This window comes from Bubalus kerabau, chromosome 6 (genome assembly GCF_029407905.1).
Source record: "Bubalus kerabau isolate K-KA32 ecotype Philippines breed swamp buffalo chromosome 6, PCC_UOA_SB_1v2, whole genome shotgun sequence".
Taxonomy (NCBI): domain Eukaryota; kingdom Metazoa; phylum Chordata; class Mammalia; order Artiodactyla; family Bovidae; genus Bubalus; species Bubalus kerabau.
The window spans coordinates 14,915,461-14,928,838 of record NC_073629.1 but is presented as its reverse complement, the minus strand read 5'-3'; the positions used below and the strand labels follow the sequence as shown (position 1 = coordinate 14,928,838).

The 13,378-nt window shown below is 54.3% G+C and overlaps 1 protein-coding gene across 3 annotated transcripts in view; it reads right to left on the bottom strand.

Annotated features, from left to right (window-relative positions):
• Positions 1-380: 380 nt before the first annotated feature.
• Positions 381-13,378, bottom strand: part of IQGAP3 (IQ motif containing GTPase activating protein 3) — a 39,352-nt gene continuing 26,354 nt past the window's right edge. For all 3 annotated transcript variants that reach the window (XM_055583955.1, XM_055583956.1, XM_055583958.1), the window contains 16 exons: positions 12,386-12,594; positions 11,536-11,688; positions 11,079-11,242; positions 10,521-10,745; positions 9,533-9,673; positions 8,017-8,101; positions 7,352-7,584; positions 6,853-6,985; positions 6,649-6,751; positions 5,949-6,075; positions 4,602-4,689; positions 3,628-3,840; positions 3,017-3,183; positions 2,623-2,724; positions 2,083-2,191; positions 381-1,408 (listed from right to left, as the gene is read on the bottom strand). In XM_055583955.1, coding sequence (XP_055439930.1) covers positions 1,295-1,408; positions 2,083-2,191; positions 2,623-2,724; positions 3,017-3,183; positions 3,628-3,840; positions 4,602-4,689; positions 5,949-6,075; positions 6,649-6,751; positions 6,853-6,985; positions 7,352-7,584; positions 8,017-8,101; positions 9,533-9,673; positions 10,521-10,745; positions 11,079-11,242; positions 11,536-11,688; positions 12,386-12,594 — 2,366 coding nt within the window. In that variant the 3' untranslated portion in view covers positions 381-1,294. The remainder of the gene's footprint in view (positions 1,409-2,082; positions 2,192-2,622; positions 2,725-3,016; positions 3,184-3,627; positions 3,841-4,601; positions 4,690-5,948; positions 6,076-6,648; positions 6,752-6,852; positions 6,986-7,351; positions 7,585-8,016; positions 8,102-9,532; positions 9,674-10,520; positions 10,746-11,078; positions 11,243-11,535; positions 11,689-12,385; positions 12,595-13,378) is intronic.

Below are 13,378 nucleotides of genomic sequence, written 5' to 3'. Positions count from 1 at the left end.
CCAAGAAGCTGTGGCTCAGGCGCCTTTGGTGTTGTCATCCAAGGCTCAGGCAAAGAACCTGCTGCAAATGTGTGCAAGAGTGGAGTAGAGCCTGGACTGGTTTCCCCTCCTCTTGGCTTTAGTCTTCAGAGTGGCCAATAAAAATGGAATCGAAATCTAACCATTTCTTCCTCCTCTCTGTCCCCTGGGGGAGGGAAGACAGGAATAAACGCCACATCTCATTAAGAACCAATGAGCTCAGGTAGGCAGGGTCCACAGCAGACGCCTGCAGAAAGGTGAGGGGGGCACTGCAGGGAAGACTCCCCCGCTCACCAGGGCGGATTTATCCCAGAACTCAGGGGCCTGCTCTGCAGGAGATGAAATAAGGCATTAACAACAGATGCGGAGTTAAAAGCTGTTTATATTAAAGTGAAATCAGAGGGGCCACAAGGACAGGAAGTTAGCTCTCAGATACAAGAATCCTGTTGGGTGAGAGAGAAAAGGGAAAGACTGCTTTTTGTACCGTATGAGGCTGAAATAATGAGATTTTAAACACGAGGGACCCAAGGTGACTTTATATACGAGGTATAAAAGATTGGCATGAGTATTAGTTTGAATAGGGAAATGGGAACTCTTTCTCTGAGTTCAGGAAGAAAGAATAAAAACCATGATTAAGGTTGCACAGGAGAGAATAAATACCCTGGTGACCCACATGTAAAACAGACTGTAAACAAGAGAGTGAGATTTGAGGCTAATGGAGGGTCATCTGGCCCAGGCCACCGTGTGTCACAAGGCCGAGCGGGCATTAACGAGCGCTGTCCACCCAGGGTGAGGGTCAGGGGTGGGAGGGTGGGAGGCGTCGCTGCAGCGGAGTGGCCTGGGCCTCAGCAGGACAGAACACAAGCTGCTGCTGCAGTGGGGGTGGGACAGGGAGCCAGCCCTGGCTTGGGTCTGCAGAGAGAAGGGAGGCAGCAGGAATCAGGCCGCTGGGACAGTGTTTGTCGTACAGGGAGGGCAGCAGCAGACACTAGAGCAGTAGCCTTCGCGGGGCAGGCCCTGGGTTCATTCCTTCCCATCAGACTGGAAAATCATGGGATTCTGTGGCTTATAAGCTACATGGCCGGACTGAAGCCAATTAGAGACCTTGCCTGTGGGCCAGGGAGCCAGACTCCTCCCAGCTGGGGAAAGGGCGAGACTCCTCGAGCCTTGCCTGGGCCTGAGTTCTGGGTGTCTGCAGGAAAGTGGAGCAGTGCATTAGTGTTAAGAAAAGCATCCAGTGAGGTAAGAAGGGCTTGGGGAGCACCGCCTGCCTCAGTCACTTCCGCAAGAATTTCTTGTTGAGAAGGAAAATGAGAAGGTTGACGTTGACCTTGGCCTTGTTGAAGAGTTTCATGACAGCCACACCCTCATACTGGAGCTGCAGGAGGTCCTAGGAGGGAGGGAAGGGGCAGGGAGGGGAGTTGGAGGGGCTCACTGTGGCCCACAGAGTCTACAAAACACTAACATCTTGGAGCCATCCACAGTCATCCAGTGGCACTGGCCGCTAAAGCGGGCGTGGAAACCCCCTTCACAGATGAGGAAACCACGACCAAGAGACAGGTGCAGTGACCTGACCAAATGTCAGCTCAAGCAGAGCCAGGGCTTGAAATCATTTAAAAGGCAAAGCAGCAGAGCGGCAAGATGTGGATTTAAAATCACTGCTTTCCTGAACACTGGCCTATGACTTAGGCCAGCTTCTTAACCTTTTAGCCTCAGAGTCTATAAAACAGGGATAATGCTGGAGAGCTTTGGAGAGGATTAAATGAGGTAATGTGTAAAGCCCCTGACATGGGATAGGGCGTCAAGTATTAATCTGCTCTGACACCGCCAGCCCACTCCACTCTCCTGTTGCTTGGCTGTGGGGTCTGTGTCAGGGCAGACTTGGTGGGGAGGCTTGGGCTACATAGACCATCACTCTTGTCTTCAGGAACAGACAATGTAGACCGGATAGGGAACAAAGCTGATACCATCCAAGGCCCAGGGAAGCCAGGCTGGCCTTCCGTCTTCAGGCTAGCACCTAAAGCCCGCCGGGTATCTGGAGGGCTCACGGGAGTGTCCCCTCACCTGGTAGTGGAGCTGAAACCGTTCCATGTCCACACCCAGGAACTTGGCGTTTACTTCAAACCTTCCCGCCTCCTCTCCAGGGGTGATGTCAAAGATCACATTTCTGAAACTATCAAGAACAGGATTCAAAACAGGGACCCCCTGCCTCTTACCAGGGCCACACCTGACTCTTCCACCCAGGGCTGCTCAACCCAGGCAGTGCTGTGCGCCACCCAGAGCCAGGCTTCCCTTGTGTCACGCCCCCTCTCTCTTTTCCTCCTTCCAATTTTACTTCTGCTCAGCACACCTCAGCCTTTTTCTCTGGCTGTTTTCTCTTCCAGGATGCTTTCCCAGCATCCTGTGCCTTGGGGTGTCTAGAACTGTGCCAGGCCACGCCCACTGCCCTTCGCTCTCCGTCTGGAGCTGCCTGTCTTCCCCGTCATAATAGCTCCTTCAGGGCAGGGACCACGCTTCTTCCCTCCCACCCAGTGCCCAGCCCAGAGATCCCCCATCCGCCTCCCAGGTTTAGGGCCTGATATTCTGCCCTCCAGAGACACATACTGAGAGGTGGGAAGATCTTCAATTTCCACCAAGACACCCTTCTCCAGGAGCTGGGCAGCCGTGTAGTGGAGAGATACCTGCTTCTTCCCTTTTCCAGAACTCCTGATGAAGAAAAGGCCCAGACAGTTCATTTAACAAACTCTTCAACACCAAAGACACTAATTCTCTCGGTGGCTAGTAGAAGGAAATTAGAGCCTGAGGAAGACTTCTCACTGGTGGAAGACACTAGAGCCCAAGACTTTACGAGGGAGACTCAAAGACAGTGTCGGGAAGGGACCACGCTGTGCTGAGGGGAGATGTCTGTTCCAAAGCTGGTAAACAGTGGGGCAAAGGTCGACATGGGTGAGAGGAGAGGTCACAGGTCACCTTCAGAGTGCAGGAAGGGAGCACCTACTTGGAGCTGGGGGCCAGGTGGTCCAGGCAGGCCCGGATGTACTGACTGTAGTAGTCGCCCTGCTCCTCATAAAAGGTGGTCTTGGTGCTGAGGCCCTGGAGCGTGGCCTGGAGCTTCAGCAGCTCTGCTTTCCTCCGTTGCCGGTGCTTGCGCTGGTTGCGGATGTCCTGGGGTGGGGGGACCAAGGCAGGGGTGAGTCGACCCTTCCTGGCAGGAGAGCCTCAGGGCCTGACTCAGGCCCAAGAACAACTTACTGTGAGGATCTTCAGGACAAGCCGGAAGAGGAAGACTTCAAGGCAGTTTCTCTAGGAGGCGAACAACCTCAAGGACCCCACCCCAAACCCTCAAAGGATGTTTCAGGGCCTCCCTCCTACTGAGCAGTAACAGGATCAAAGCTTGCTTTTTAGTAAAAGGGCGTTTTAAGAATACTCCCTTCCCTGACTAATTTTGAGACCTTTCCTTCAAAAAGGCCCTTGGAGGTCGCTTGGCCTTCCCCTGGCCGGTGACAATTTTGGGTGGGCACTTCCCAGGGAGAGGCCTGCCCTTGAAGTGTCAACACTATGAACATGTTTACACACACATACAATCTCTCCCTCCCTCCAGACCGTTACCTTGGCCAGTTCGTCCACCAGCCCCTGGTAGCCGTCCCTGGCACTGACCAACCCCAGGCCCTCGAGTCGGCGCAGGTTCCGCAGGACACGCCGCTGTTTGTCTGCCAGCGGCAGGAGGGAGTGGGCCGTCAGTGAGCGGTGTCGTCGCAGCGGCTCCGGGGTCTGGGCTTCACAGGCCTGGCGTCGGCACATCAGCCGCTTGTGGGCTGCTTCCTGGGGGGCAGAGAGGCTAGAGGGGTCTAGCGGGTGCTGACATGCTGCCCCATCCATGGGTCCCCACCCCAGGGTGGTGAAGAACATCACAGTGTACAACTTCATAGACACTGAAGGGCCCCGTGGGCCAGGACAGAGGACGAGTGGCCCAGGAGACCCAGCAGGAGGACGGCATAAAAAGTCCGGTGGACACTGGCTGCGACTCCCCAACGGTGGAGATTTGTGATGGCTTCAGGGGACCTGGGGGCATCTCCCTCCTTCTGTCTCATGTTTTGGGTCAGGCCTCTACTGGCTGTCCCCACCTGTGCTCTGGGAAGACCCTGGCTGAGCCTGTGATCCAGCTGGTCCAGCTTGCCCCTGGCCTCCCACACTTAACCACCTTCTCCTGCCTTCAGGCCCTCAAGCGGCCCATTCCCTATGCTGAGCGCCGGCTCCTTGGTGCTCTTCAAGGGAGTCTGCCCAGTCTGCCTCTCTGCACCCCCGACCCCTCCTCCCACTGACATCAGGGCTGCAGCAGGACTGGTTTTCCTGCAGGGCTCACTCTTGTTTCAGTGGGGAGTAGGGAGGAGCTGCAGTCTTAGGACTCTGCAGCCTGAGGGTCTCTGGGGGTTAAGGGCAGAGGCCTTAGCCCTCCAGAGCTCGCATGACTGGTGAGCAAGGTGTCTGCTTGGAGCCGACTGTGGGCAGGGCCCCAGGAAAGGAGCCAGCCATGCTGGAGTGGGGTGGACGAGACAGGACCTGGGAGCCAGGATGCCACTCACCTCCTCCCTGGAAGCCGAAAGGGATAGGATCTCCTGGAGGGAGTCTCCCGAGTGGAACTGCATGATGTCAGCCAGCATCTGCTTGGTGCTGCAGAAGGAGGGGAGCGATGGGGGAGAGGTGAAGGACGGGGGAGGGTCTGGACTGGGGCTGGCGAGGGAGCTGCCAGTAAGTAGCCCTGCCCTGCATGATGGCTGCCCGGCATGGCTGGAGGTAAGGAAAGAGAGCGATGCAGGGAGGTGTTATGCAGAGGACGTAACAAGGAGGAAGACCCAGGGGGACCGATGGCCTGTGACACCGAACTACCATGTCTGAACACACTGTACTCTCTTATGCCTCTGTGTCCTCTGCCTACAACGCCTCCCACAAATGGCCTTCTTTTGGGTCCTTTGGCTGAAGGATGCAGTTCCTCCTCTGTGAAACGCTTTCCCATCCAGGGGCCCCTCTGAGCTCTCAAGCACCCGATGCCTGCCTCCCTCTCGGTGTCCTCTGACATGTGTTGGCCTCTAGCCTGGCCCGGCTGTGAGGCCTTCCATGGCAAGACAGAGCTGAACACCCAGCTCATTGGTTTATTCAGTGAATGGATGAGTGGAGAGGCCGTCTTGTTGGCAGGGAGGTCAAAGTGGTGACCTGGCTCCTCTCTTGCCTAGATGACCAGCCCAGGCCTGCTGGGGGTCCTGCCTCACATTTGCAGACTTGGGGATGAAGAGGTCCACACCCATCTCCTGACCACGGTTCACAAGGCCAGGGGATTGATTAGAACACGAGTTCCTTCACCTCCTGGCTGTGGGACTTCAGGCAAGTCACTTAGCTTGAGTTTCTTTCCTCCACTGGAAGGCAGGGAAACCATCATCTATCTCATTGGTTGTCCCTTACATTAAATGACGTGTAAGAAAGCATTTGGGGGACTTCCCTGATGGTGCAGTGGCTAAGACTCTGTGCTCCCAATGCAGGGGGACCAGGTTCAATCCCTGGTCGGGGAACTAGATCTCGCACGCCACAACTAAAGATCCCACATGCCACAAAGAAGATTTCGCATGGTGCAGCTAAGATCTGGCACAGCCAGATAAACAATAAAAAAGGCAAGCATTTGGTAGACAGCACAACAACATGCAAACAACCATGCTGCCAATGTCCTAACTAGTCCTTTGCCTTCGGCCACAACACGGAGCCAAAAGCTGAGGCCGCCAGAAGGAAAACAGCTGAGGCTGCAGGAAGGGGAAGGCCAGTTAGGCTTGGGGGAGAACTTCGGGAGGGTAAGAGAGTCTGGGAGGAAGGCGGGATGGCCACTCCAGAGCAGCCAGCTTGCTGGCCCGGGGAGTCCTAGGGGGCCAAGGCTGTGCTCCCACCTCAGGAGCAGGCTCTGGCTGTTGGTGTCGTCAGCGTCTGTCTCCAGTCCTTCAAACTTGTTGGTGAGAGTCAGGGACACTTCTAGCTTGCTTAGATCCACATTCCCATCCGTAGCTACATTCTCCCCTGAGGCAGGTGAGGAAGGAGAGAGACTAGCACACGCACAGATGGGGCCATGGTGAACATGCTGCTCCACGTGCCCCTCTTCCTCTTCCCACACTGTCCCTCTGACCACCCTGTACCCTCAAGCCCTGAGCACCAACAGAAGGGCTGTCACCTGCATAGCTAACCCTCGTGTCTTTGGGGCTGTGCCTGTCTAGGCCAGGAGCTCTTCCTGGCTTTCTTCTATCTGTCCCCCGCCCTGCCCTGCCCTTCTGCCTCTGGAAGCCAACTTACTTCCATTTCACAGCTCCTGAAATCTACCCTCATCAGAGATGCATTTTGGGACCCAAAACAGGCCATTATCCCTCTGTCCTATCTCATGTGATTTAACATCACATTTATATGATGGTATAGGGTTCCATCAGTCTGTGTCCATCTCAGGACCAGAGGGAAAGAGGGCGTGTGTAGCCAGCCTCCTGGCACATGTCCCAGACTGAACAAAAACTCGAGAGGGCACGTTCCAAGGCCCTGCTCACCTGCCGACCCGCCCCTCCTGCAGGCCCCACCGCCCGCCCCAGTGTCAAGGAGGGCACGCACCGATGAGGTCAGGGACAGTGGGCAGCTCCCCAAGGTCCTCCAGGAGCTCGTGCAGGGGGTCTTGGTGATCAGGGGCGATCCAGTCCTGGTGTTCCAGCAACAGCTGCAGGATGGGGGAAGTAAAGGAGACACAGAGTTTGAGCCAGGCCTTCCTTTCAGGGCCAGCCCACCCACCCATTTCCCCAAGCTTGCACAGGCCCTCACCCTGTGCGTGTTGACGAGCTCCCCCATGGTGATGTACACCATGGGTTTGGCCACAGCCACCATGTCCGAGTACTCATCCACTGCAAAACGCTCCTCTGGCTCCAGCACCTGGCAGGCTCGGCAGATGAACCTCCTAGCTCCAGAGGAAAAGCACGTGAGAGGGTGGGGCGGTCCGGCACGCCCCTTACTGTTCTGTGTTCATCGGCCTTTCTCCCGCCTTGCCGGTGACTGCTCAGCCAACTCTGCCTCTCTGCCCCCGTCCACCGCCTCACCTCTGCCAGTGGCCCCCTCAAACCAGCTTCCCTCTATAGCCCTCTCTCCTCTTCACTGGGGGTCCCTCCAACAATCTGTCCTCCAGCCCACTAACTATCCTCCCCGCCTCTTTTCCTCACGGATTTGAGAAAGTAAGTTGTGCGTGATAGGAAGTGGTCTGTGAAAAGAAGGTGGGAAGAGGAGGAGAAGAAGGAAACAGAGAGGAACAGGAAGCCGGGGCCAAGACCTGAACTTGAGGTGCGTCTCTTCCAGATAGTCATTCAAGACGCGCAGGTGCTGGCTCTCCCTGGAGAAGGCCTTGCCGGCCGCAGCGTGCTGCAGGACCTGAGCCACAGCCCCCAGGGCGTGGCGCTGGGGGGCCGCCAGCGCGCCACCCGCTGCCATGGCCACAATGTCGAAGGCGTCGGGGGCCACCACAGCCGGGTTCAGGAAGCGGTAGTATAGGAGGTTCCCCACCACCTGAGGGCAGAGGAGACTGTCGTAGAAGCGCCTGTGGCCCACCTCCACAGCCCCAGCCCCGCTCTCCCAGCTCAGCTGCTTGGAAGGACGCCCTGGGTCAATCCCATCCTTGTATAGAAAAGAGACCCAGAGCACAGCAGCAACTTGCTCAAGGTCACGCAGCAAACGTTAGCCATAGCTGGGGCTAGAACCCGCTCTGATAAGCCCAGCGTTGTGTACTGGGAACTGCTGTCCTGGATGCCTTCCCACCTGCCACCTGAGCCCTGTTGGTGAGCCAGGCTTGACTGACAGGGTGGAGAACATTCGCCTTCTTGGCTTTTTATAGCATAGGTTTTGTTTTTTTTTTTTGGTCCTTTGGTCTCATTCTGGGGGTTCACAGCACCATCAGGGCAAAGCAGAGCTCTCAGGGTGGGGATGGGCGACAACACTTGCCTTATGGATCTCGCTCTCTGTGGTGTCGGGGAACTTCTCTGCCAGAGTTGTCTTCAGGACCTTGGCCACATATCGCATCCCGTACCTGGGGCCAAGCAATAGGTGCACTATGGCCCTGCCCCTACCCCAGCGCGAGGGCCTGAGTGCCTGCCTCTCCTTCCCTGGGCATAGCCACACCAGAGCTGACCCTCCACTTCCCACAGCCAGCTCCCTGCGGCTCCTTCAAACATCTCTGGGCCTTGTCCCTCCCTCATGCCCTTGTGTCAGCACCGAGGACCAGGGCCCAGCCAGCTCTCCCGGAGCCTCCAGCCTGTCCCCAGAGCCTCTTCTTTGGCCCCTTTAGTCTCCCCTGGGGACACCCCAGATCCCAATGTCCATCCTGCCTTCCCCACAGAAGCACCTTGAGCCTGTACGTTAGGTGTCTGACACCTACAGCCAGAACCCCATCCCAGGACAGCCCGGGAGGCTCTGTTACCACAGAGCATCTGTGCGGGCCTGGTCTGGGCTAGAGGCAGGCCCAGGAGGACAATGAACTGGAGTAGAAGCATCTGGTCCTGACTCCGCCACTAACCAGAGATGTCAGCTCAGGCTATTGCACTCCCCTTACAAGTTTGTTCCCTGGTCTGGAAAATGGGACTGCTCATTCTTGCCCTGTCTATCTCCTAGGGCTTTTGTGAGGATCCAGTAAAATTATTTTTGTGAAAGTAATGGTAGAGTGCAATTCAAACGGCCTCCCTGGTGGCTCAGATGGTAAAGAATCTGCCTGCAAGGTGGGAGACCTGGGTTCGATCCCTGGGACCTTATTATTATTATTCCTATTATGGATGTGCCACCTACAAATTTAATTAAATACTTCAAAAAGCTATTGCCTCCTCCTGGGGTACCAGGGAGAGAAGTTCACAGCTCACTGTGTGCTTTCCTTTATCAGTCCTAGGACAATCTTTTCTGAATCCTAACTGTAAATCCTTAATCCAGTCTTCCAGGTCTGGGGAGCAGGGACATGAGCTCTGTGGGCTCCCCTCTCCCGCATCCCCACCTTGCCCCGGGCACCACTGAGCACCAGGAAGGCTGGTTGGCTGAATGAAGATCTAGAGGAGACCCACCTTGTCAATATTTTCAATCATTTGCTTTTCAGAAAATAATTATTGACTAAATTTTAAGAAAGGAAAGGACTTTTATAATGTGCTTTACTGGTGTGAAGTTTTCTTATTTTTGACTTTATAGACTTAAGAATTTTATATTTTCCACCACTTACATTCAGACAATCATATGTCCCCATAATCACTTGAGGTACTTTTCTCTGGCCCAGGGATGTCTTGACTGCCCACTAGATCCGTGTGTGCTATAATCCAGCAAGTCTCTAGCAGGGGCTTCGCACCTTCTCCACCCACCTCCTGGAAGCCCGCGAGCACCCCCAGCCCAGTTTCCCTTCCTGCCTGCCACCCTTCAGGACTGCTCTGCTCTCCCCACCATGCCCGAGCCCTCCGGAGATCCATGCCTAGGCTGTTGCACATACGGAATTTGGTCCACAGATGACATGATGGCTGCAAGAAACTTATCAGTCACGGTGAGGAGGTTGCGGAGGGAGATGTCCAGGCGTCTTTGGACCTCAGGGTGGCTCAAAGCCTGCTCTGGGGTGACATCATAGGGGAGGTGGCTGTGGGCAGAGAGAGACAAACTATCAGCCAGAAACCCCTCCCAAGGCCTCCCCTCCCTGAGGCTCCACCCCTTAAACTTATCTCACAACAAGATCTCATACATACATGCTGAGGGCAGCCCAGGGTTTAGGCCAGAATAAGAGAAAGGACTCAGAGAGGACTAGAGTGATGTGGGTGGAAGAAGAGATGAAGCACCTATGGGGAGGTGGAGGAGTGTAGGAGGAAATAGAGGGCCTGGGTCTGTGGAAAGATCCCAGGGGGAACCAGAGGAGACCAGGGCTGCCCTGCAAGTCTCTGGTAGTTGTGGGATGCTGAAGGCTGGGCCAGGGCCCTGCAGTCCCCCCACCTGGATGCCTGTGCGCCATCCAGAGAGGCCACTAGCACTGCCTACTCTCCTCTGCGGCTCCATCTCCCTAGTACCTATGCACCTCAGTTAATGCCTCCAATCTAGAAGGCCAATTTATTTCTTCCACTACCTCATTTGCCTATTCATCTATAAATCTGAATATTCAGCTATATGCCTATCAATAAGGAGTCCAATCCCAACTCCCAGTATATCTGACAAATCATTTGCAAGCACTGACACAGCAATTATACACATTTGCATATTCATCTGGGCTCACTCTATGTTAAGCGCACCAGGTCCGGTGTCATGTACATCAGTTCCATGTTAATTACCAGAGGGAGTCTAAAAGGCTACCTTATTTCATCCTATAGGGCTGGTGTCATATTTACATAAATCAGCAAGCTCATTTATATGCCACCTTCAAAGCACACTCAAGCTTCCCCAGTGAGGCCCAAGACCAAGCTGATCAAAGAGAGCTCTCCCTCTGCCCATCTGCCCACCTGCGCTGCCCTGTCTGGGCCTCAGTCTGGTTGATCCAGCTCTTGTAGAGGTGGACAGGGTCTGTGTGGACGCTGAGCATCTTGTCCTCCAGCACGTCCTGGATCACCTTGCCCAGGATCTCCCGCAGGGCACTCTGCCCCCGCCCGTTCCGATAGAATCTCACCACCAGCCTCACCACAGTCGGGTTGCCTGTCACCATATCCTGGGGCTGCTCCACCTTTGACCTGTGGATTAGGAGGTTATTGAAGCTGGTCTCCTGCCTTGGTATAGAAGAGCTGCTTTTCCTTTTGAGATTTTCTTTAAAGCCTGTGCTGGCATCCCTCCTCTTAAGGACAGTCCTGTTAGGTCTGTCTCAGCTGTGATGTTAACATGTCAGCACATGTCCTCCCCCCAGGCTGTCCCAAGAGATGCCTTGCCTCCCTGGGAGGCAGAGAAAAGAGGTCTTCTGAGTCCATTTCTACCTTCAGACCTCAATAAATTGTCACCTTGTGAAGGAGCCAACACTGGCATCTTTTAACCCGTTCTCTTCCCATTCTTTTTGCTTCTGGAAAACCTACTTGATCTCCTCCTGGAGTGCTGCCTTGAACAGCTGGAGCAGGAGATAGGCCTCTCGGCTGTTGGAGGCATAGTTGTACAGACTGAAAATCACTGACTCCATGAATTTGGTGGTTTTATTCTGAGGCATCTGAAAGATCAGCTTGGCCAGGTAGGTGGGTTGAGTCTGAAAGCAATGGGGAGATAGGAATGGCTGATAACATACCTCAAGGACTAGTGATCAGATAAAGGAAGGCTTTGCTGACTGGAACTAGGAATAGAGAGCACTGCTACACTTTCTCAAGGGTCCTAGGAACATTCCAGACAAATGAAAGGAGGCAGTCTCTTTCCCTGGGTACAGGATGTTAGGATGGTAGGAAAGGACTCCTGGTACGCAGGTGAGGGCTTAGACATGAAGGCCTCAGGTCCCAGGCCCTCAGGAGAGAATAGAGATGTCTCCTCCCAAAGCCCTCTGCTCACCTGCAGCAGGTAGAAGAGGTGTTGGTAAGCTTCTAGTTTCTGCCGTTTCTCTTTGCTCAGTGACTTTAATCCCTTCTGCTTATCCAGAACCATCATATCCGACAGCTGTTCCTTATTCTTCTTGGTCAGCTTCTTGCAGTGGGAGACCACTTCCTGCCGGGGCGGGGGAGCAGGTGATACAACCCATCCAGGCCAGCACAGAGTGCAGAACATATGGTCTAGAGTCAGTGCTTTGAAGAGCCTGGGCTTTCTGCTGTGCAAGGTATTCAAGCCATGAGCCAGGGCAGACAAATGGTTCTAGGATGAGGAAGGGCCTCCTGCTGTCCTGAGACTCCACCTGGCACCTCTGCTCTCACCAGGTGAATCTCCAAAGAGAGCTGGGTTGCGGGACTGAGGCACCAGGTCTGTCCATTTCTGCTCTGACTTCTCATTAGCCTGTTGTACAGAGTTGAGGTGGAGATGCTGCTGCATCACTTCTACCTCATCACAGCATATATGTATGGTAACTGACAGGTTAAGGAGCTCTCATATCTATTTTCACATCTGCCCTGGTGAGCACTCTCATTATTCCCACTTTACTAATGAGGAAACAGACTGAGAAGTTAAACAACCAGCCTCCAGTCCCATCATTAGGAGTCAGCAGAGCCGGGCATTACAATTTTATGTCCAGTGCTCTTTCCATTATATCATGTGCCCCCAACAAATGACTAGAAGGGCAGAGGACCGCTGGAACAAGGAACTGAACCAGATGATAAAATCTAGATATTGAGAAAATACCTATTAGCAACCAGAGAATGGCCAGCATCACCTCTCCAGAGGCCACTAGCTAGATTTCGGGTGGGCTCCTCACCTGCAGGGTGATTCGATTCTTCACCAGCAGGCCAATCTTAATATCCATGAGATTGAGGTCCTGTTCCAGCTGCTGATTGGACCGGATCTTCCTGACCACCTCCTCCTGGAGCTTTAGCAGCTCTGCCTCAGCCAAGAAGTCCTCCTGGCTTTGATTCAAGAGGTGGACAAATTTGCGTACCACACTGAGTGGGGGGTGGGGTGTGTAGACTGGCAGGAAGAGACGAGGTGCCAGGATTAGACATGTCCTCACCAGACACCTCCTCGCTGCCCTCTTCCCCAGTAACCCCACCCTCAGTGTCCATGCTGCTTGAAGCCAGCAGGTACCCAACTCCAGTTCTTTTCTAATGGTTCTGCCTGCAGCTGGAGGGCAGTGGGCAGCCTCCCAGCCAGTCCTTTCTCTGAACTCCTTGTCTTATAACCAGGGATGACACAAAAGCTGCTTTCCTCTGCCTGGGTTCCCCCTAACCTGGGCCTATCTCAGTGTCATCCCGCCCTAAAGTCAGAGCCCTAGCAGCCTCTGATGATTCCCTAGGGCCCCCCCATTCTGATTCATTCCCCCCTCGTGCCAGGTCAACTTACTCATCCTTCATCCCGAGTCTACTTCCACCTAACAGCCTCCACGCGGCCCTGCCTGACCCTCATACAACAATGGGTTTTATAATATAGGGAGATCAGAGCTAGATGGATTCTCCTTGAATCTCTTTTGGAATGAGCATTTGAGCAAAGAAGAGTCTCAGGGCTGAGCTACAGGGAATAACAAGAAATATCCTGAATATTTATTGGAAGGACTGATGCTGAAGCTGAAATTCCAATACTTTGACCACCTGATGAAAAGAACTGACTCATTGGAAAAGATCCTGATGCTGGGAAAGACTGAGGGCAGGAGGAGAAGGGGACGACAGAGGATGAGATAGTTGGATGGCATCACCAACTCAATGGACATGAGTTTGGGTAAACTCTGGGAGTTGGTAATGGACTGGGAGGCCTGGCA